General features: G+C 36.9%; 1 protein-coding gene across 3 annotated transcripts; it reads right to left on the bottom strand.

Moving 5' to 3' along the window:
• Positions 1-773: 773 nt before the first annotated feature.
• Positions 774-19,871, bottom strand: LOC120332138 (CREB-binding protein-like). 3 transcript variants are annotated; one of them, XM_039399319.2, is made up of 38 exons: positions 19,693-19,871; positions 19,107-19,173; positions 18,125-18,903; positions 17,759-17,893; positions 17,193-17,408; positions 16,965-17,078; positions 16,736-16,891; positions 16,556-16,655; positions 16,171-16,434; positions 15,765-15,855; positions 15,582-15,683; positions 15,314-15,431; positions 15,114-15,222; positions 14,747-15,018; positions 13,848-13,973; positions 13,123-13,734; positions 12,885-13,007; positions 12,123-12,252; positions 11,732-11,850; positions 10,972-11,211; positions 10,593-10,681; positions 10,160-10,249; positions 9,944-10,078; positions 9,261-9,482; positions 8,923-9,034; positions 8,492-8,640; positions 8,245-8,383; positions 7,510-7,704; positions 6,886-7,083; positions 6,311-6,475; positions 6,094-6,210; positions 5,788-6,009; positions 5,588-5,689; positions 3,834-4,880; positions 3,345-3,461; positions 2,911-3,021; positions 2,627-2,698; positions 774-2,350 (listed from the first exon to the last, which is right to left on the bottom strand). In XM_039399319.2, the coding sequence occupies exons 2-38, from the start codon at positions 19,150-19,152 to the stop codon at positions 1,871-1,873; spliced, it is 7,614 nt and encodes a 2,537-aa protein (XP_039255253.2). In that variant the 5' UTR covers positions 19,153-19,173; positions 19,693-19,871; the 3' UTR covers positions 774-1,870. The 3 variants fall into 3 exon arrangements, with proteins under 3 accessions (XP_039255253.2, XP_039255255.2, XP_039255254.2); XM_039399321.2 differs by having other exon boundaries at positions 6,886-7,047; XM_039399320.2 differs by having other exon boundaries at positions 16,736-16,888.
• Between the last annotated feature and the right edge of the window lie 5,057 nt (positions 19,872-24,928).

The raw sequence follows: 24,928 nt of genomic DNA, 5'->3' as shown, positions 1-24,928 counted from the left end.
CGTGGACCTACAAAGCAGCCAATCAAAGCGTTGTCTACTTGACGCGTTACAAATCACAACACATGACAGTCTCGCTTTGAGGAGCCGAACTTTTCGACATCATTTCCATCAGTCGTTTCATTTAGCATTCTGTGTTGGACTCCTTGCTGTTTGCTTCTTGACTCGAGTGACCACTTATAAGATTCGAAATGACTAGAGCAGAGGTTTGCAACAGACGGCCAAGATGCCACAAGCCGACCCACAAAGCCATTTTGCGTGGCCCTTGTTAACACTCAGATATTCCCCCATCAAGGCTCGAGACATCACTTATCAGAAACTGATCATGTAGTGGATTGTAGTCGATCACTGAATGGTTTAAGGATTTCCTGTAAAAACTACCTTTCTAGGCTATTTTCTGCCCATGTTGCACTCCCGAATTTCCTACCACAGAGATATTTTAGGACACTGACAAGCTTGTTCAATAGCTTCAGAATCCTATATCTAAAAAATCGACGTTCCCGTAGTATGTGCACCAAGATGGCGGACACCTGAACATAGTATGTGTACAGGGTTAGGCCATAATAACTTTAATTCTATTACTAGTTTGGGGACTAGCCAAGTGACACCCGTAGAATTTGTACCTGGAATTATGGCCTACCTGACCATAACCTGGAACACATACTACGTTCCGGTGTCCGCCATCTTGGTTCACATGCTTCGGGAGTAACAGAAAATCATTACCTAAAAGTTCGCCCGAAGCCTCCCAAACCCTCAAATAGAACAAAGCGCAATAGGCAAGTGAAAATCACACAGGATTTCCAAATTTTATTCAAATACAAATCAACAATTTTCAGGTATCAAAAAATTCACATTTTTTCGCCTAACCCTAATGCACTTCAGAAACATCATCATCATAAGAATAAATTACTCGTTGTGCAGCACCGATCAGAAATTGATCAACAGGTTGCACCCGACTAAAATGAGTGTTCACTCTCCGTCGAGTACGACCTAGGGACTGATTTCGTGATAGGTCTTCTATATTACAAGCACAAAAATGTTAGTAAAAGGAAATTTAATTAGTGGAGAAATAAAAATGGCGAAAAAAGAAGACAGTTGATACTACGTGTGACGCTAATTTCTTAATTTTTATTATTATTATTTTATGTATCAAAAAATCGGTACTTCGAGAATTGAAAATAGCAAAATATAATAATAATAATAATAACAGTAATAATAAAAGAGCGAAAAATAATGACAGAAAAATTTATATCGACGTAGTAAATACAAATTAAAATTTTTTTTCACAAAAGATGACTCCCAGACTTACATAACAAAATAGAAGATTCTAAGACTATAGACGACGCAGGCCTCCAAGTGGACCAAGGTGTACTCGCTGTGTATAAGTTAGAGCACTGGACGCATCGGCATTGAAAAGCACATCAAAAAGAGAGACAAAATAGATAATAGATAAATTTTACGGATATGATATTATAATACAATAAAGAAATTGATGGACAACAGTTGTACCCAACTCAAAAAAATCTTCTTTCGTAAAAAAAATTAAAACGAAAACAGCTTTAGATTTAACTTGGCTGATCGTAAATAATAAGTTAGTTCTTTACAAAACAGGGCAAAAGTGAAATATCACACTTAAGCTGCTCACAGATGCACAAACACACATGGATTCCGCTAGCAAGTGCATTGAATAGAGATAGCATTCGATTACAGATGTACCAGCAGATATTTATCAAATTCATTGTAACTGGCTGCTACTTGACGATGTCTTTTAAGTTTAATCGCAGCTGAACATTGAAATTGATATTAATTTGGTTTGAAAGTGCCTTTCAGTTCTTTAAAAGTAACGTAATACACATAAAAGTGCGATTTATTATCATTTATCTCCGATTTTATTAACAAAACGTTCTAAATTGTCTTGACCTGGAGCAGCGTTTTGCATGTGGCCCATATCGGGGTTAACGTTAGTTGTAAAACCGGTACCCGGGTTTCCAGCACCAGTGTTAAAGTTCATACTTTGACTTACAACCTGATGGGAAAACCCCCCTCCTCCCATCATACCCGGTTGAGAGTTGATTGTATTGTTATACTGTTGTTCCATCGTCGAAACCATATGTTGTTGTCCGGAAACCTGCGCGTTCTGGTTCAAAGGGGTTGTTCTGCCAGCCATGGGATGTGGCGACATTTGAGGAAGCCCGACACGGCCAGTAGGCATTGGTTGCGATGGCGGCCTCGACGAAGGCATGGTATTTGAAACTGACATCCCCATTTGATGTTGTAAAGAAGATTGAAGTCCTTGCTGCATGTTGGGCATAGAAGAGTTCATACCCTGCTGCATTACCATGCCTGGATTCATCTAAAAACACAAATAAATTATGATGTAGCCATGATTCAAAAAATAGAGCATTTATTTCAATTTTAGCACATCAAATATATAAAAAGATCAGTTGTGCAATAATGTACTATATTTTCTATAGCCACACAGCCAAATTTACTGTTCAAATTAACACAATAATTTAGAATTTTTTCCAATTTAAAATTTCTTGATAGCAATTACTATGAAAATTCTTGACGGCTAATTCCAATCACATAGAATTCATATCTTGTTTGTTGAATATTAAAAAAAAATTACCTGATGTCTTATTTGACCTGGTATTCTATGCTGTTGGAATCTGACTATAGGATTGTTCATCATTCTTGTTGGCTGCGGAATAAACAATAAAAAATTGATATAAATATTAATTAAAAATAAAGATTGGACTACTGAAAATATTTGTTAAATTGCTAAATAGTTTTCGATATATTTTGTATTTGGAGTTCCAGGTGAATAAACTAAACTAGCTGAAAAAAAAAGTTCTAAAAATTGAAAATATGGTACAGATTAGTGCACACACACATAAAAGTAAATCATCTCACTTGGTATGGTGGCGCAGGAGCTTGGAACTGATTTTGTTGTTGTTGTTGTTGCAATTGCATTCTACGTTGTTGTTGCCAATGAATTTGATGTTGCATGTTGCTATTTGTAACCTGGAATAAAATAAAATTTTTTTTAGCTATAATTGTGAACAATACTAAAACCAATTTTATAGTTTTACTTGCTGTATTTACGTATTTTTGTTGCGTTTACAAAATTCCGGTATAAATCAAATACCTTGATGGTGATTTGGTCTTCAGAGGCATTATAGTCTACTTGCCATAATCAAAGTTAATCGGAAATACTGCTATAGACTAAAATTAGTTTGTTTGAACCAAAATATTGTATAGCAGTATAGCAAGATCTATTCTGTGGCCAGGGGTCAAGAGCATTCACTTTTGATGTATAGTAACCATATTTATTAAAACTTATTTACCTGTACAGGTTGCATACTGATGCCCGGTTGATTCATGGCAGCTTGTAACGTTACTTGCTGTACCCCACCCTGCATTGTTTGCTGTTGAACATTACCCATAGATGTTGGCATGTTACCCTGAAAAAAGGGTATTTTTTGTTAGTATTATACCAATACAAAGATTCTCGGAAAGAATTTCCAACATTTTGAATTAACATTGTAGTAAAACCATGGTAAATGATAATTATGAAAAATGTTAAAATTCACTTTTTAGTGAAAAACGCAGATTTTTTTTATCGCTTCGCAAAAGTTTGTAACGATTGGATAGTTTGAATACTTAAATGCTGACAGATAAAAATGACGAATTTCATCATTATAAATGCCACAGGTTATGACATCATAATCATGATAATTGTGAATTGCTTAAATTCAAATTTATGGTAACTATTTAAAATTAGTTACAAAACAAAAAAAGTCAATTTGAAATTGTATATTCAAAAAATTTTATACCTGAACTTGAGTGATGAACTGCTTTTGTTGTTGCGTCGCTTGTTGTTGCTTGTTTTGAGCCTGCTGCTTCCTCTCTCTGATGAGTGATGACATGAGTTGTGGGTTGGTTTTCAGTAGTGCTTTCAATTGCTCAGAACTCCGTGGCTTGGGACCGCGAGCCCCACTCGGACCGGGCATATTGTCATTCTTAAGTATGTGCAGTACTTGTCTCAGTGACTGGTTGATTGTGCTGACTGGTGGCGAGTCGCCGATTATCATTTGTAATTGGCCAGGCATGTTCTGCTGACGTACCTGTGGACGAGTTTGCATTTGATTTGGCCAGCCTCCAGGGCCAGTATTTCCGCCCATAACAGGTCGATTAATGCTCATAGGATTCGGGGGTCTGTTACCTATCTGCGATTGATTCGAAACAGAGGTATATACCATGGGGCTATAACGTTCTCTATCTCTTGCTTGCTGATCTGCGACTTGCTGAGCTTGTTTTGCCGCCCTAACCGCTCCCATAGGAGGGGGTGAAGGATATTTTCGTCCAAAATTAACCTGTTGTAGAGATTGACCGGGGCTTAGTATACCCGCTTGTGGCACAGGTTGTTGTTGTTGTTGACTGATTCCCACTCCTGGACTGTTGTATTGTTGTGGGTTCGCATTCATGTGCGGAGACGTCATAGATCGAGCTTGCGGATTCATTCCACCACCGATCATAGCTCCCTCCGGTGTTTGCGGCATCATTCCATGTGCGCTGAGCGGCCTTGACGCAACTTGCATCTGTTGTGTTGTGTCTTGTTGATTGTGACTAGCCGCACCCTTCATTGGGGATGGCTGCGGTTTCCGCATGTGTGAATCTGAGATGCTGTGAATTTTTGGACTCGCCTGTTGCAGGCTTGAGTTTGTTGCGGGAGTAGAAGGCCCGCTTTGAGGAGCCGAACTCCTTGACATCATTTCCATTCGTCGTTTCATTAAGTACGCTTGTTGCATTCTGTGTTGGACTTCTTGTTGTTTCAATTTGTTCTTGATATTATGACAAAATGCAACTGGACATTTCTTTTCCTGGAATTTAAAATAATATAATTGAGAAGAATGTAGTGGTCAAATAGCTCGAGTGAGGAACTTTTGAAGTTGAACTCAAGTCACCATTTAAAAAAGATCCGAAGTGACTATGGCAGGGGTGTCTAACAGGTGGCACAACCCGGCCCACCAAGTCATTTAGTGTTGTCCTTCAGCGTGACACTCAGATATTTTGCCATCAAGCATAAAATCCTGATCCAACTGTTCATGTTTAAAAAAGCGCCCACATGGGTTAAAATACATAATTGTTATTGCTTTTGTCACTGTGTCAAATCTTTCGGTGCCTTTATTATTGTTAAGCTAAGCAATAACCATATTCTTTTCTCTTGTCAGCTGACGCATCGTGAGAATTTTTTAATTTGTTGTGTACATGGAAAAACTAAATTTTTTGTGTGGCCCAGTTAGATGTCTGAAGTTGGTTATATGGCCCACCGACAAAAAATGTAACACACCCCCGGCCGGACCAGAGCACACTAAATGCAACGACTCGCACAGTGATTGTTTGATATTAAAAAGTTGTTCATTTTCGAATGAAATGTATCCTATAGCCTAAGCATGAGCGTCACAGGTTACGCAAAATTAAAAAAAATTAACATAAATTTTGCTGTCAATCAGAGGGACTACTACAACGAAGTACAAATACAAATTCTCATTCAATTCACACGGTATACCATTCCATATATACTAACCTTGCAATGTTTAGCGTGATAGCAGCAGAGAGCAATGAGTTGTTTGCATATGGGACATGTACCTTTGGTCTTTTTCTTGCAAGTTTTAGCATGGTGGACAACCTGAACCAACAGAAAAATTTTCGTCAGAAAATAATAACCAATTTTTTTTTTTTTTTTCAAAATTTCCAATATCGAAAAAATGAAATCAAAATTCGTACCTTTTTCATCTTATAGCAGGCTGGCATATTACAGTTCGCGTTTTTGCATTGACACGCATGAACGAGAGACTGCATGCACCTTTCAACTGGAATCGTGCTCGATTTTGTATTGCCAGATCCGGCCCCAGGAGACCCAGTACCATCGTCCAAGCCGAAACCCATCTTGTCCATTTTATGCTCATGGCCGATTTGGTTGTAGCAATTGACGCACAAATCAAAGTCCTAGAAATTCGAATATATTTTGGTCAGATCAACGCTATCATAAACACACAATCTTGGTATACAGAGAAATAAAAATCTACTTACATGGCACACTCTGCATTGGTATCTTGTTTCAACGTTATTTCTACACCTGTTGCACATATAGCTGAATTTATCCTGACCTTGCGTATGAAGTTCAATCAGCATAGCCATTGTAGACCACTAAATATGAAAAGTGTTGATTAAGCATAAAAAAGTACATTATCGAGTACTATATCGGTCTATTAATGATTATTCTTGGCCATATATGTTCCACACTCACCTTTGCTCTCCTCAGCGATGAAAATTCGTAATGTTTTTCGCGAGCGAGTGTTAAGAATGCATCTCTTCCGTCCATCAGGTCACACTGCATGGTTGGGTCAGGGTCAACAGTAGGTCCCATTTTGCTGATCATTTCGACAGATTGAAGGCGGATAACAAAAAATACCTGTATGATATACAAATAATAAATGATTACCCAAATGAATGCTTAGAAATGAAATTATTTAACAACTGAACTTCTTGAGAATTATATGCTTTAGCATTGCACATATATGAACGTTCAATGAAATGTATGAATTTAATTTTCAATTATGCAGTAGGTATCAGTACGGCGACCGCGGGTGATGATGGCCAAAAACCGAATAATTTGGTATTTCGAATACATTCTAAAATTTCGGACATGAAATATCGAATATATTCCGAAATGGGTCTGTTCCACAAAAGAAATTCTTGAAGACAATCGGAAATCAAATTTGTTTATGACGAATAATTGAGATAAACATTATTCAATTAGTATTTCCTATTTTATTCTAGTGGATTTACCTTCGAACAAGAGATAAAAAAATGCAGACTAACCTCTTTGTGTTTTTCCATAATTTGATAAAGTTTATCGGACAGGTCATTCATGACTTGCGGTAATTTCTTCTTCGTAGTTCTTTGTGAAGTTTTCTTGATGTTGGCTTTCTTCGATTTTTTGTTTTTTCCATTTTTCGAGTTATTATTTCCACCACTGTCAGACTGGGATTGGAGGGGTGAAAACTTGAATAAGAGGGCCTGATTGTGTCGAACAGGGAGAAGAATATGAAATATAACGATTTTGGATTAGATAAAAGGGGGTAACAATTAGAGCGTGATCAAGACCCCGGGGTCGGAGAGGGAAAAATTTAGTGTCACAGATCAAGTTTGGCCATAGTCCTACAGTAACTGTTGAATTTCTCTAGTAATGAATAATAGTAGTGATTTTGGTTGACGATTTAAAATTGAAATATCCATATTGATGATGTAATAATTTAAATATGAGCAATCCTGCTGAGATTGGCGTGTTTTTATTATAATTTGGAGTCATAATTCAGACTCTTGATGTATATACTTAATTAGGCAGTAAAATAAGAAACCCAAAAATGCTCTCGACACACAATATTTAAAAATAGGTTGCCGGTTGCAGACTATGAAATGTCAAAATTTAAATATTCAATTCACCTCTTCCGCAGCTGCCTGTTCACTAGCTTCTGCTTGTTTTCTATCCTCTTCTTCCTGTTCAATTTCTTTTATGCTTTCTTCCAATACGTTGGGCCAGAAATCGCCCTCGAAGTACGGTAGTTCCCTTGCAGACTGAAGCCTGTCTTCCTTGGCTTGATGAAATATGTCTTTGTAGTCGATGATAACTTGTTCACTCTGGTGGATAAGTTTTGTTTATTAATAAATATCAAACATATAAAATTATAATATTGAAAACATGTCAAAAAACAATTTCAAGTTATTTTGAGCAACTCGGATTCGTTTCTGTCAAAATTATAGTCATATTGGTTCGGGGCACTGAATATCCTACATTGATTGTATAGTGTATTAAAGACCTTTGGAGATGTATTTGGAAACAGTGTATCAGTCAAGTGATGATTTTCCTACCTAGCGTTAATGGGATTGAGTCATTGGCTCTACTCAAATCGAGTCATTGACTCTACTCAAGTCGAGTCATCGACTCTACTCAAATTGAGTCATTGACCCTACTCACATCGAGTCATCGACTCTACTCAAATCAATCATTGACTCTACCCAAATCGAGTCATCGACTCAACTCAAATCGAGTCATTGACTCAACTCAAATCGAGTCATTGACTCTGCTCAACTTCAGTAATCTTAATTTGAAATGTATCATTCTTGACAAGCACTAATCGCCAGCGAAGCATTACTCAATGATGAATATCAATAACTTACTATGGCTTTATCAAGCATTTTCTTGTACCAGTCCTGTAGTCGTTTTGGCTTGGGAATTTTTTGTTCCTGTGGATGGCAGTGGAAGATATAATCATCTCCCTCACAAGGAGGACAGGCCCATATGTGAGCAAATTCGTACCTATTATGAACGAAATAAATAAAAATACAGATTTGAGGAACATAATTCATAATAACCTAAATTTCAAATAACTTTTGATCAAAGATAAAAAAGAAAATGAAATCGTACCCGAGGTTTTTACAGTATTCGAAATATCCAATCAAAATTTCATGATATACCGCAGTACGCAGATGCCTCGGTCGAAAGAAATGAACTGAATCGAGGTAAGAGAGATAAACTCGTCGTTGATTGGGTTTTGGAGCATCAGAGCCGTATTCCTGTGAAAAGTTGAAAACAAAAGGTTTTTATTCACAAAAATAATAATAGCTCCAGGAGTGTGTGTAACAATCCCCTATTTGACATAAAGTTGTGTAAAGGGACTGAAACCTATGGGTAGGGGGTATATTCACTTGGCTAACAGGGACAGTCCCCAAACTCGGAAAAGAACTAAAATAAGGAAAATCAGAATAAAATTACGGCCTAACCCTAACCTGGTACACACTACGGGAGTACCCAATATAGCAATGCCTAAAAATAAATGCAATATTTCAGTCATTCACCTGCACATGTACGCCAAAGAAACAAACGTCGACGCCGTCAATTTCTTCAAATGCGAAAAATGCTTTTGCTCGATAAGGAAACGTTTCAGGCATTTCTTTAGTATCAACAAATCTAAGTAGAAAAGTTGAAAAAAAAATATTATTTTTTTCCAAAAAAAATTATATTTCTCCGAATTTAGTATCAAACCATAAATCCTAATATGATTCTTTCCAAAGAATTCTTTGAATATAAATTAGGTTTAGGGACACATTGCGTTAACATATTTGACAGATGACAGCTAAAAAAAAAGTGTCATTGCCAATTGAGTGTAATATCAGTATGTTATTGAAATACTTACTTAGTTTTCATTCCGGAGCGAACTTCAACCGTTTTATCTCCGCTATAGACGACTCGTATATGAACGTGTCCTGCTTCTCCGGTAGAGTCGTTTCGCTTGATGTAATTGTTAACTCTGCGTTCGATGTGTTCACCTAGCTTGTTTTGAGGCAATTTCACACCGACGTAGCGATTAGGTTTACGTTGGGCTCCTCGTTTCGACAGACAATCGTCACATGTAAATCTATGTCAAAATAGGACAATTAAAAAAATGAATTTCACATGTGATACTTTTAACAATGCACTGACATTTAACGATATGTCAGCCGATATTATTTTTTTGGAAAAAGCTGAAACTTTCAGATCCGACATTGTCTATCCAATTTATTAGACACTGGGTAAGTCTGCGATGCCAATACCGTCAAGTCTAAAGCTCACCAGGGACATAGCCAGGAGGGGAGGTTCAGGACCCCCCTTTTGAAACGTGAAAATAAATTTTTTTTTTCTGTACCATACATAACAATTTTTCATATCTTGAAATACTTTTGTTATTGTAAATGTCAGCCCCCCCTTTGAACCGATAGACTATCGCACCTAAATATAATTCGATAAAGATTTGCCAAACAATATGGGCGAGCTCTGTTACAAACTTCTGATATATGTGGCATAAAAGTAATCTAGTGAGACTCAAAAATCTAAAATTACCCTTCAGGCCATATAGGAGACATGTGTAGTACACATATCTTGTGCATTTTCCTTCCACATTCCTGACAAATTTCAAACGGCTCCGAGTCGAGTACATCATTTTTCTTCTTTTCGAATTGACTCTTTGGTATTGTTCTAAAATAGAAAAAGGGGAAAATTAATGTGAAAGTATTTGAGGGATAAAGATGAAATACGAAAAAATTTATGTCGACTTACGTCATGGATGACTGGGGTTTGCTCGGATCGTCTGCTAACGAAATCACGTCACCATTAATGTCGTTAAAGCATTTTTCACAGTAGTCGTATCTGAAAAGTAAAAAGTAGCGTCAATAGCGTTATCATCCTACTTAAACTAGCATGGCTGTTAAGCTGAAGAAAAACTACAATCAATTTTAGAGTTTGAGCCCGATTCCAGGTTAAAATTTATTTTGACCCTAGCTCCGGAAAAATCAGATTATGAGAACGGACTTTGGCGTATGCAAACCGTCTTCAAAAGACTTTTAAGAAAGCATAAACAATTTTGAGTTATTTCGTCACAAAAGTCTACAATCTCGAACACGGGGAGAGTGAAATTTTAACTCCTGCCCACACTCCATTGAAGACAACCCCAGAGCCCTAATAACAAGTAACACTACTTCAACTATCTTACCTATTCTGATAGTCATAGTAGACGGCACCAGTTGGAATAGTACAAAGTTGCTTTCCATAACAGCACAGCGTCATCGGCATAAACTCCAACTGGAAAAATAATCAATATTACAAATTTTAGGGATAATTTAAAATTAATTTATTTGAAAGAATATCACATTAAACAATTGGAATGTCACATTGAGGGCGCGAGGGCCTTCATCTAATTTCTGAAATTTTATAATATTAAAAAAAAATTCATCCTAATTTTCTCACAGTTGCAAATTCAAATTTTGATAATATAATTGAAATGATAAGGTATCTGGATTTGGCCTGCTACTCCCCAGTGAAAGTAAACAAAAAAAAGTTTTTTTTTAGTTCAATCAAATGTTTTAACCCACCTTTCTTCCACAGCAATATCCGAGGCTTTGCATGACCGGGTCTATTTCCGCTTCAAAAATCTCTTTCAATTTTGAACAATACTTGTAAACTCGCGTTGTCCGTCGATTGTACAGCCAAGCATTGTTAAACATGAGCCAAATGTCGCTAATGAATTCCCAAGGTTCCTTGTATTTCCCAGTTTCCAGATTTTTACGAATCGATGCCAGATCCATGGGCTCCGTCACAATGTCAAAATAATCCTGAATAAGGAAAACCCAAGATTACTCATTTAGGTACGTCAGAGACACACAACGACTCAGATATCAGGAGTCTTGACTTGAGTCCCGACTCTGATAACTCGAGTCTCGACTTGAACCAAGACTCTGATAACTCGAGTCTCGACTTGAAACAAGACTCTGATAACTCGAGTCTCAACTTGAGTCCTGACTCTGATAACTAGAGTCTCGACTTGAGTCACGACTCTGATAACTCGAGTCTCAACTTGAGTCACGACTCTGATAACTCGAGTCTCAACTTGAGTCACGACTCTGATAACTCAAGTCTCAACTTGAGAGTCTCAACTTGAGTCACGACTCTGACAACTCGAGTCTCAACTTGAGTCACGACTCTGATAACTTGAGTCTCAACTTGAGTCACGACTCTGATAACTCGAGTCTCAACTTGAGTCTCGACTCTGATAACTCGAGTCTCAACTTGAGTCACGACTTTTAGGTTTGGGAACTTCTAGCCAACACTGGATGAAATATAAAAAATACAAACCGGAATGTTAAGTTTCTCGGGATCGACTGGTTGTCTGAATGGAAGAGCTTCTGGTTCTTGTTTGTATAATTTTTCAACGATAGGCAACAATCCCACTTTCAATTCTTGAGGTTCAAACACTGCGAAAAAAAGAGTCATATTATGAGGAATTGCATGTCTTATAAAAATTGTAAATTAAATTATTGTGAAATTGGATTATAAAAAAAAAATTGAATCCAAGGAAGAAAATGAAATTTTGATTTGGTTTTTGGACTCTTTCACTACATTTCAACACCATGACTAGAATGTACATTGTATCATTCGTCGATTAGTAGTAAAATGGGCGGACCCTTAGCTAATTTATTTTTACCAAATCCATTTTATAACCTATATATGACGACATGTACATTACCTTTTCTTGAAACCTTTCTTGGTTCACCCGATGACGATACGCTTTCTTGTTTTACGAAGGGATCATGATTCGATGAACTCTGAGTAGGTGCTGGAGACGGGGTCGCAGCAAAATGATCGCTCGGTTCCATCTGAAAATAAACGAAACGTTGGTATAAAATTTTCTGCGGTAATAAAAATCAACATTCCATCATTATGAACTTTCCCTTTTTTACTCCTAACGAGGCACAGAGCAAGCAACTACGGATGTTGTTAAAAAAGTTTCATTCCATCTTTATGAAGTTTTCCTATTACACTCCTAACAAAATTTTGAGTAGGCAACTGCTAAGAAATGTCTAAAAAGATCAGTATTTGGTACTCCCGAAGTATGTGAACCAAGATGGCGGAAACCGGAACGTAGTATGAGTACCAGGTTAGGGTTAGGCCATAATTTTGTTCCAATTTTCTTTAGTTCTAATACGAGTTCAGGAATAGCCAAGTGACTCCTATAGTATTTGCACCTGAAATTATGGCCAAACCCTAACCTGGTACACATGGTTCATATACTTCGGGAGTACCCAATATTGATCTTTCTAGACATTTCTTAGCATCTGCCTACTCAAGATCTTGTTAGGAGTGCAATAGGGAAATATACCCAATATTTTTCTGGTCTGAAATATCGAATTTCTTTTATCCTATGTGATGTGGAGGTTCTTCTAATCATATACTAACTCGGATTCGAACCTGTGATCTCAAACCTTCAATAATTCCAGCATAGACTTACCTTGACCTCAGTGTTGGACGAGACGGAAGGAGACCAACCCGGTTTTCCCGTTGACCCGAAACCTTGATCCTGAGGTTCCGTTTTTACTAACGGAGTAGAATCTGACGCTTCCATTCCAATGGGCTACAAGAAAAAATATATCACTTATAAATTCGAAGGAAATTTACTGTAAAATGATATTGATTTAACCACCTTTTTGAATATTTCAAAAATATTAAAGAAGGAAAAATCAAATTACCTTTCCGCCTTTACCCCCCATCTCCGATTTGATATTTGATACGTTGAATCCATTGGAAGGTACAAGACTCGAATTATTATTGCTTGGAGTATCTTTGGATCCGATAGGCTGGGGCTTGCTAACAAAAGGTGCTGCGGATGCGTTAGAGGGAGATACGAAGGACCCAACTGAAGAAGCGTCGGAAGTAATTGTATTGGTAGATGACCCGCCTTCTAAAATTTCTTTCAGAGAAGCGGGATGCTGCGATTGGTCGCTTTCGTTCGGAAATACCTTCTGATGCTGAGAGATTTGATTTTTGCTCGGATCTGAATTGATATAACTGTTGTTATTGGACATTGGCAAAAAACCAGACGTCGCTGAGACGCTGTCCATAATAGAGGAAGGTGCTGTCTCTCGGAGAAGCTTTTCCAGTCTCGGCCGCGACGAAACAGGTTTTTGGTTGTTAAAATTCGATTGTGTTCTGGACATGGGGTCTTGCATTCCAGTTGACCTCTGAACTCCTAGCATACCATCGACGGAGTTCTGAGAGCCCATATTAGGTTTGATGTCCTGTTGTGGCTGCGGAAAACCATCTAAGTTATCTGTCATATTGTTGTTCATTGTAGATGAATCCTGAAAATGATTTATCATGATAAGAAAATATATAAAAAAAAAAGAATAAAAACTAAAGATGTATCCGTCATGATTGAGAGAGACAAACTCGTAAGATTCAGCATAAATTGTACCTGTAAAGCATTGTTTTGATTGAATGGCTGTATATTAGTATTAATTCCTGAATTTCTGCCGTCTACATGGGTCACCGGAGATGCATCATCTAGTTGAAGACGAATCTCATCTTTCGCTTGCTGAAACTGAATATGAATATATGATGAAAATCCAAAAAAATTTAAACTACCATTTTTCATACATTGTATAAATTAATTTACACGCAACAATAAATTTGCTTGGTTAACAAAAATAAAAAATTTCTTATTTAATCAAAAGTCTAGCACACCAGGACATGGAACTCTAATCGAAAAGAAAAATCTTAAAAGAACATGTACACGAGTGGTTCTCTTCTCAACATGTGGCACGAAAGCTTTTACAGTGGCACGCGAGCAGTTTTAATTATTGCAACAATTAACTTGTGAGTTGGCTGAAATATGGCGACAACTTTTTATCTTCCATACTATATGTATTCGCTGAACAGGTTCATAGCGCTACCAGTTGTCCTGGGATTGCCCTCGCCAGCTACTGCCACCTAAAATGAACCGATAATCAAAGCCTCTCAGCTCTGACGACAGATGTTGCAAATTCTCTCGCAACTTTGCACGTAATTAATACGTTGTTACAGCATAAAATTGATACGTTGAAACTTTATACGAAGGTGTAAAATGGACGTAGTGCCACATAAAATCTTTCCATAGCTCATTCTTGTGCCATTGTTCCTCACCCCAGAAGGGGGTTGTGTAGGTGGTACGCAGCCAAGAGTAAAAAACCCAAAGGTAGTACACAGTCAGTAAAAGTTTGAGAACTACTGAGGTACAAGATGAGTTCTTTACGCTTTGTATGCTATTCACTGTGAACATGGCTCTGTAAATAATAGCCACTGCTCGGTAAAAACGGTAAAAATCAATCAACCAACCTGTTTAATCATTGGATTCATAGGATACTCATCATTGGTGTGATTATGTGACATGGGGGCTCCAACAAGCATGTTCTCCAGCACTTTTCCTTGCGCAGAAGATACATTAGTACCGGGTGGTCCAAAGCGAACCCCACCTGGCATTCCATGTTGGGGGCCATTCATGCCTCCGACACCTGGCATCCTGACCCCGCCGGTTTGCATCATACCCATGGCGGGGTCACGTTGCATCTGCATACCTTGGTTCTGAACTGCCATTGGACCATTTGGCGCTAAAGAAAATTATGAGAATTGGTTATTGAGAGATCAGACCGACTTCAAAATGCACTTTTGTCCACTTTTTCAGAGTCCTCAAAAAAAACCATACCCATATTCATTCTGGGACCACCTGGCCTTCTCATCCTCATTGCTCGTTTTTCTTCCAATTCTTTCTGAATTTTATAAATTTTCTCCGCTAGAAGATGGTAATACTCGCTCTGAATACAAAGAGTTACAAATAAAAATAGTATAACAGAAAACAGGCTGTTTTAATGGAGTAATAGGTACGATCAGTGATAGTATATTTACCCTATTATTTGCTTGTTCGTACATGTCTCCTTCCACTTTCCTTGCAAAATGAACAAGTTTTTTCATCCTCTCATCAGTCAGTGAAACTTTTTGGGGTGATGGAAAGATGGCTTGCACCCTGAAAATAAAATTATTTTTTTGAAGATATTCCAGAAATCAAGAATGGCATTTCAGGGTCGACACAGAAAAACCAATACTGGTTTATGGGGCTGCATCGCTATTTTCGGAGCCTAAATGTAATTATTACACAAGTAAATGTCAAACTCACAATTTTTGAACCAGATGATTCCTTAGTTCTTCTTTGACATCTTTATGCCATTCTCTATCGACTCTCGGAGCGTGAAATAAATTTTCACCGAAGTTAACACGACTTAAAACAAGAGGTTATAATGGTTAAAAGAATGAAAAGACGAATCAAGATAATATTAAATCTTTATATACTATGACATACCTCATGGGACCAACTTGATTTGGTGCAAGTCCGTTCGGCAGACCAGCAAACGGATCGGGTACATTTGAATTGTTCAAATGAAGAGTAGGATCTGAAAAATAAAAAAGGGAAGATATTTCCACAATTTACTCAAAATTTCAAAAATATGATATTTCCCAATAAGGATTCCCAATTGAATATTCAAATCATATTTTTATTCTTGAATTCTTCCGGAAATTGATATCTCACGGAATGACCAAAAAACTCTTTGAATAGTTTCTAAAAAATATAAAAGCCATCATTTCATTATCTATCTCATAAAGTGTATATGCATTGACATATATGCCAATTTAGAAGATATTTTATAATACATTCAAAACGACAATTTAGAATGTATTGAAAACATTGGTCTGTTCGGTTTATTCACCATTAAAATTCCCTGTGTATGGTGGACCTGACGATGTCCCAGCGCCAGGAAGTCCTGTGGCTGTCGAGACTGAAGATTCACCAATTTGTGACACCGGATTTTGCCATCTCGGCTGCTGAAGTTGGTTTGGCACTGTGGGACCACCAACGTTAGTTGGATTGTTGGTGTTTGGAACACTCTTCAATGGAAGGCAGATGACGCAATCGTTCCTGTCGCATGCCCTCCAGTGGGCAATGATTTGCCTCGAAGAAGCGCAATGAGCAACTGTAAAAAAAATAAATCAGTTATCTTATGGAAAATACTTAAAAAAGATGAGCGAAACTTGGAATGGCCTTAGATGAATCATATATAAAACGCTTCGCACTGAGCTATAATGAAAATTCACCTTGACATGACTTTCCCTGGTTGCAAACGTTCATGTGCCGTAATACCTCTTTCATTGTCCGACAATGTGGAAGCGCGCAATTTGTTGCATCACCGCTATGCTAAAAACATATCAGATCATAATTAAATAAAAATCGACAACGGAGAAATGTGACAAAAACCATCTTCATATTCAACTAACCTCTTTTTTAGCGCATTTATATGCATGCAATAACAAAACTAATTGTTGTTGGATAAGTCTACGTTTTTCAGGATCTGCCGACGTTGCCGATGCGCCCGTGGCGTTTGGATTTTTCACTTGCATTTGGCCCATCTGGTCTGGCCCACCCGTGTGCTGCTGAAAAATCGAAAAAGGGCATGTTACACTGTAAAATTGAAACTGAGGCATTTGGAAGATAGAAAATATGTACCTGTTGTATTTGACCAACTCCGATATGATTTTGTTGTATATTTGGTAACGATTGCGGCTGCATGTGCACTTGATTAGTATCTGGCAATGACATGTTCACATTTATGTCTTGAACCTGAATAAAAAAGGTTGAAAAATTGAAAATTGGAGTCGGAAAACGACTTGGAGAGATTTGCTTTATGTGTGCTCGTGAAAAAAACTAGCATCTGAAGAGAGACAGACATTTTACCTGAGAAGTGGGGTGGGGCTGCATATTCGGAGTGAGTCGTTTTGCATTTTGCATTCGTTGCATGTTTTGGATTCCAATGTTATTTACTCTCTGCGTTTGCATCATCTGCATGGTGTCGTTCTTATCCCCGATCATCATCGATCCATCCATATTGACGGAAACACCGTCGTTTAGGCGATTCTGCATGATGTTTCCATCTTGCGTCATGTTCATATTCTGAGACAAGAAGAAATGATAAAAATCTACAATTTTAAATAAAAAATCCAATACTTAGCAATGGTCAGGGCTGTGGATTTGAGGAAAATTTATACTTGACTGTGGCACCTGGTTAAAAAAAATTGATTTCGACTCCAGTTGTTAAATATTCTGATTTAGGTTCCAGCTCCAAATTAGTTGAAAATAAATTTTAATTGTATGCAACCCTAGGGTGCTTTTCGAATTTTTGTGGGAATTTTGACTTTTTTTATCACTAAAGTCCTATATTTCGACTCATGATAACTCCGTCCAGACTGAAAATAAGACTCCGACTACAGTGAAAGCATATCAAACTACAAAACACAATTTACCGATGGAGGCCTGGGTATCGATGTATCATTAAAAGCAGCAGGATTCACTTGCATTTGCCGTGGACCTCCAGACATATTTGTAACATTCTGTCCGAAAGTGTTCATTGAAGAGCTCATGGAGTGCATTGGACCAATCTATGAAAATTGGTTGTAAATATCGGTTAAACAGGTATATTTATTAGAATGCTGAACTGTTTTGGGTATTTCAGAGAGAGATTACTACCTATCTACCAAATTGAAGGGCAGACTCAGAATCTTGACAAGCTCTCGTAACTCTTATTTTGATATCAAAAACATTATTATTTTTTTCAATTCCCCTTTTGTAAATTTGACGGAATTTCGAAAAAAAAAAGGAAATAAACCTACTTGTTGCTGCATTCGAGGTTGTGGTATATAATTGCCTTGCGGTTGATTCATCATCTGACCTGTGGCATTCATCTGTCCCATACCTAAGTCATTTGAAAAATCATTGCCTACATTTTGCATCCCTTGAATCGGCCTTCCACCTCCGTTAGTGACTATGAGTTTGTCTTGATTAGACCCGGATAGCACCATACCGTGAGAGTTCACGCTTGGCTGACTGAATACCATAGAATTATTCCGCATTTGATTTGTCATAGAAATTGCAATGGGAGAATTACTAATAGGTGTGATGTTCATCGTCCCACCGGGTAATGAGACTGGTCGGGGAGATGGGGTTGCGTTAATGGCACTGCTGGGCCTACTGTTTGGCCTGGGTAACGCTGTTTGCGGCGATTTCATACTGTTCATAACAGCAGCCATTTGACCCGCAGTTGGACTCTGCATGGAGTTCTGCCCCGTACTCAATGGACTGGGATGAGGATGTGTGGGTTGTGGAGGTCGGGGGCTATTGGTGAAGCTACTGCTTGGTGAAGTCTGTGCATGTTTCGGTGAGTTATGTGATTGTAAAAGTTTGGTCAATTGCTTTCGCGATTGTATTCCCGAAGCTGGAAGTGCCGCATTGGTGGGCACAGGATGAGGTGAGAGAACCGATGAGCTCCCTTGTGACGATTGAGATGATGTCTGACTAGTTGGTAATCCAAATCCATTGTTTGAAGGCATCATACTCGAGGAACTAGATATTAGATCATCTGGAAGTTGGCCTTCCAAGATGGATGAAAGATCTGAAAAATAAGATTTGATGTAAAAAAATATGTGAGAAACCATATTCATGTGAGGTGGATAATCTATATAAAAGTAAAATATGATTATTTATTACAAATTTGGAAAGGAGAACAATTGAAAGTGTAACTCATTGGAAATGTAAAACGAAGTGCAGAATGATTAAAATTTCGTAAAAACGACGAAAAAAGAAAAATTTTCTCACCTCCATCAGTCTTTGGACGTTTGTTGGGTGGTGCTCCGTCTGCCATTTTTTCTTCTTTTTGAACTTTCTGATCAACAACAAAAGATAAATTAGCACAAAAATTCAAACCACGTCACTTACAAAGATTTATATTTTCATTATATTAAATGTTGATGCACAGGTCTTTGACTTCTACAATTCACTGTATAAAAAAACTGTCTTAACAATTTAATTATTGTTTCATCACACGAATGAAATAAGATTCAGATGCTGCGCTTGGAATTCACTGTTATTAAATTGCTGTTTTCTATTGTATAACGTCATCATACTGTATGAGTAAATTTTCAAGGTATTCCAAACAATTCATCTAGGTTTTTAATAAAAGGGTATGTGAGTTGAAAAAGTCAAAAATTGATAATTCCCTTATTTTCTTAGGACAATTTTTTCATTTTTGAATCAATTTTCTAGTTTCATTCGACTTCATCCTGCACTTTATATCACAACCACTACATATCGGAAAAACTTTTACCTGATTCATTACCCCGAAAAAAACATCATTTTCAGAATCTCTAGATCGTCAAATAATTAGAAATAAACATTTTCTTACCTTTTATACCTTTGCTTTAAATATGTGATAGTTTATATAGAATTCCTAATCCGATTGGCATTGATATGCTTCGCTGAAGAATTGAAACACTCGTGACCAACATTACCAATGTCGATTGGTTTCAAGTCTCATTATGTCAAAAATTCTAGCTATAAGCTAACCTGTAGAAATGAATAGTTTTTTTTTATAAGAATGCAATAAAATACCTCTATATCAGGAGCGGGCAATTACTTTCCTGAGAGAAATAATAGACTGGGTTATACTAGGCCGAAGGCTGACTATGTACTGAAACTATGTGTAAAAAACGATTTATTTACAAATAACTAGCTAAACAACTAATGTACTATACAGCTACTGAACCAAGTGGCATAGTGATCATGGGTCTAGTGTAGTATCATACCTCATGTACTTCTAGTGGGCGTAGCATAACAATTTTTGCATATGTCAATCCTAACCCCCACCTGACTGCATCATCCAAAAACTACGTCACTGCGACGTCACAGTGACGTAACAATGCCCTTCAAACTATACGAACTGTCATCCAAGACGCGCAGACGATCACCCGAAATCGAGCAAGCTATTTCTCTTGTTTTCTCGTCGCAACGATCCTGATATGAGATAGATTACTATCGTTATTGAGTTCTTTATCATCGGCGCAGATGCCATTTCGGGCGACCGTAGGTATACTTTGGCAAGCTCTATGACGCGATAGTGACATAATTTTTGGATGGCGTAGTCAGGTGGGGGTTAGGATTGACACGTGCAAAACTACGTCCACTAGAAGTACTTGAGGTACGAAACTACACAAGACCAATGATTATAAGGTCTCATGTATCTGCAGCTTGAAGCTGCTTGGCCATAACTTAGCCACCCCTGCTCTAGATTGAAGCATCACTCAACACACCCATTTCGTCAGGCTGATACATAACTTTTACCTTGCATTCTATTATTTTGTCTCACTGCAGCGCCATAGGATAAATTATTATCTTGGGCTCCATTTGGGACTGACCCCCTAACGTTTGGCAGCACTCATACTGGCATAACTTTATTTGCGCTTCATTCCGCTCAATTTTCATGATACTCCTGAAGTATGCAGGTACAAATACTATGGGAGTCACTTGGCTAGTTCCAGAATTTGCAATATAACTAAAATAAGGAAAATTGGAATAAAACTATGGCCTAACCCTAACCTGGTACACATACTACGTTCCAGTGCCCGCCAACTTTGTACACATATTTCAGGAGTACCATTTTCATAGCCTGACCCCAAATCATTTTTCCCAATTATGCAGATAGCTACAGTGCTCTATCCACATTAGACAAAATCTACCAGTATCTTGTTAGTTGGTATCCTCTCAAATTTATGAAGCTTGTCTCGTTCCTATCAACCAGCATTTACCAAATATGCTCAAGTTTTCAAAGTCAGTAATACAATTTTTCAATCTCCATACACTTTCTAACTCAAAGCAGGGGTGGGCAAAATCGAATATTTTGAATAAATATTGAATAGTTGAATAATGAATAGTTTTGATATACGATAGTCGACTTTCTTATGCTTTTACTCCTGTCATGTCATGTCTGTGTTATTTTCATATCAAATAAAATCTCTGCAGAGTCGTCACTGTGTGAATCCTGAATGCTGCTTTTAGTTGAAATACTTTTCATATCGTTGATTAAATTGGCAATGATGGCATTTCTAAATAGTCAAAATAATTTAGCGATACTATGGTTCTGCGTCCAAGCAAAGCAATGCAAGTTATGTGGTATATAGTCTATATATTCAATTCACTATTTGAATATTTTACTCAGATCTACTGATACCTGAATAATATCCAAGCTACTTCTTGACAATAAACTAGCAATGGCCATCATTTTTCCAAGTCAAAAAACTAATTGAACCCCTTTCTCGCTATACCAATGCCTCCTCTACGCTTAATGTATCGGCCGAAAATTTCTATAACTTTCAACTCACAACATCAAAGTAAAGTTGCTTATTATTAAGAAGAAAACAACGAAGGTCTGCAAAACTTCATTTTCAACCATGATTTTTTAATGGAGCGAACCTGAGCATTCCAAAATAATAAATTTGAACAATCATGATAAGCTTTTATAAAAATTCTGAGAAAAGACCTATCCAATTTCCATGAACCAAAAACCCAAATCGATTTTCTAAAATAGGCCATTATCGAACAAGAAAATTATTATACTAATTTGACTCCAAAAAAAATGCATTGCATTATAAACTACGAAACATAACCCTGATATGAATTCATTGATTCTGAAACGTTTCGCCACAACCACCTACCACTTAAAATGCCAAAATTTCGAATACTATCGCACTATTTTCACACTGAATCTAAAAGCAATCATATCATAAATACATAATAATAAATCATAATAAATACAGCTACCATTGCAAAACTTACATTTGTACCCTACATGCCGGTAAACAGTTTTACTGTCTAAATTTACCTAGAGATAAAAATCCAGCATGATGCAAAACACTCATTACTTCATGACGTCAAAAAAAGTTGAAATTTAGACAATTTAGAAATTTAGTTTGAAATTTAAAAACAACTTAGTAATTAACAAACAAATACAAGCTGCATAATCTGGGCATTCACTCGCTTGAGTATTTTCTGTGCTTTTTCCACAACTCTAAACTGATCGGTCAAACTTTACTACTGTAAGTATGTTTGCTTTCTTTTTAAAATACTACATTCCTGCAAAATTTGCTGAATTTGACAATAAAATATGATGAAAAAGTAATAAAATACGCAAAATCGAAGGTGAATATCGACGATAAAAGTTTCACTTTGCAGAGAACACCTATGGCGGCAGGGCACAGTCTCTGGTTCCAAGCTGTCCCGACATTTTGTTCAATAAAGCGAACACTCATTTTGTTTCGAAAATGAGGGCTTCCGGCGCGGCAGCAGATACGATAGGGACCAGTTCTCCAATTTCCGAAATATCTCATACCCCCTTTACAAAACAGTCTGGGCCTCCATATCGGCAAACCCGCTTTGTGCAACAAACTGAAAGGAAGCGCAACTGGATTCCTCTGAGAAAAATTCGATTCACTGGAGGATAAAAATTTCAACGAGCATTCAAGAGTTTACAGCATAAAAACGCAAATTTTGGTCATATGACGGCAGCAATTGATTTAGATTATTATAGAGAAAAGCAGGCCGCAATCTGCCGTTGTGCCAGACTCCTTCGCTTCATGGAAAAATATAGTGTTTGCTTTATTGAACCAGATGTCAGTACATCTTGGAATTCGAGAACTGTGCCCAACTGAGATGCATTAGTAGAATTATGCTTGTCTCGTTAATAATTTTGATTAATCACAAGGTAAACGTCATAAATTACCATCCGTATTTTTTTTTTATTCGTCTTTTATATTAATGCAGTAGAATACCTATAAAGCTTTTACCACTCAATATCTGAATGCAAATGTCCAGATTTTGACATTTGTCAAATATATTCGTCACTTTTTTCACATAATCATTTGAAAGGTTAGATGAGGTAAGTTTATTGTCTGTATGTATTTCACATTAAATACTTTCCAATATATAGATACTTTTGTTTAGTTTGAACAAGATATCACAAAATTCATTTGTTACAATGAACTAATCGTTTCGATAATCAAATACGAAGTTCGCAAGCATGAAATCTTGTGTTGTGCGCTTGGAAAGTCAGCAAATGAACCGATTTTTAATTTTTGACGCTTTCACCGTAGAAGCAAGCATGGGACATTTAGTTTTTTTCGTTAAACTTTTTTATCCAAGTACAGTACAGCCAATTTCATAAATAATATGACATTTTCGATGTCTAATATTGAATCTAATATGGCTTGTATTGACTAGCGAATGGCAAATCTCAGAAAGAAATGAAATCAGATTCCGTAAACGCACTATAAAACTCTCCTATCTTTAGGTTTTTCAGAATTGTAAATAATGTCTGAATGTTATTTCGTTGTTATGAAAAACTTACTAATAAAAACCAACGTTCAGATGTTAGGCTACAAATTTTTTGCAAAAATTTTAAAAATGCTATTTCAGTATTATCGAATTACTGAATTATACAAAATATACTGGAAAATCCACTTTCTAATATCATAATCTACAATCAAACTGCAGAACTGGCCTAGCTGTTTAGAAGAATACCGGAAATTACAGAATTAGATTTGCAGTAAACACAAACATTTGCTGCTTTTCTCACAGTTACCACACCATAATGTATCAACGTCAGATTAAGCGACTGAGAAACAACCTAGCAACTGCATAAACTGATAGAGTCAAACAGCGTTTGGTAAAGTCCCCAAATCTGCAGCAAGTCCTCCTCATCTCGTTCGTGACCCTTGGATTCAACTTCAATTTAAAATGTTTCACAACAATTGGGCTCAACTTTCTAAAATTAAGCTGATATAACCATATAACACCAGTATTACCATGAAATCTTAAATAATTTTAAATATAAAACGCGCTAAAATTGCGGGACTAAACGTTAAATTATACGCCGGTGTGAGAGCGATCCTGTCATAAAAACGCCAATCAAATAATATTCGATGAAGGAAAAGTAAGATTAGATTCTTTTAATATAGAAAACTGTACTCAAAAACTATCACTAACTAATAGTAATTTGTATCTACAACTCCCGCCCCAGCGCAAAAGAGCGTATCGCAGTAGATGCGATTGTTGATGCCCCGAACATCCGGGACTTCTCTAGAAGGGTTAAAGGTGATGAAGCTTTCGAAAATGCAATTGTTTATTTTATCGAGAAGAGCTGGCGTCTACAACTGCAATGTTTTTTTTAATCCAACACCCGGCGTTTCGCACATTTTTGGTTTGAATGTTTTATGATTTCGCAAAACAATCTTGAAGAGAATAATTGCAAAAAAGTTTTAATTCTTTAATAAAAAATTGTAAAATAACACAATGAAATATTCAACTTTATCGTAGTATATGAAAAAAAGTATCTATTTACGACAAAATGCTACCGGTGTCAGCAGCGATAAGATATTTAAAGAATTTAGTTCATAGTACATTTTAATTTTAATCATTATTGGATTTTTCATATTGAGAGCGGTTCTTGTATGGAGATCAATAATGTACTAAATAACACAATTTCGCATATCATTTTTTTCGTTATCTTATTTTGGGAATGTCGGTAGAAACAAAGTTGTCAGTTTTCTAATCGTGTAAACAGTGAGTTGGGAGTCCGATGATTTTTGGAT

Source organism: Styela clava, chromosome 13 (genome assembly GCF_964204865.1).
Source record: "Styela clava chromosome 13, kaStyClav1.hap1.2, whole genome shotgun sequence".
Lineage (NCBI taxonomy): Eukaryota > Metazoa > Chordata > Ascidiacea > Stolidobranchia > Styelidae > Styela > Styela clava.
Note: the sequence above shows the minus strand (reverse complement) of the source record. Positions and strands in the feature narration are given on the sequence as shown.

What these genes read in the sequence shown, in the direction of transcription:
- LOC120332138 (XM_039399319.2), bottom strand. Translation starts at nt 19,152, where the DNA reads ATGGCAGACGGAGCACCACCCAACAAACGTCCAAAGACTGATGGAG. An exon ending in GAGTTGGTCAAATACAACAG is followed by an intron (nt 16,892 to 16,964) that starts GTACATATTTTC and finishes TCGATTTTTCAG; the next exon opens with CAGCACACGGGTGGGCCAGA. An exon ending in ATCAAAACAATGCTTTACAG is followed by an intron (nt 13,735 to 13,847) that starts GTACAATTTATG and finishes AATCATTTTCAG; the next exon opens with GATTCATCTACAATGAACAA.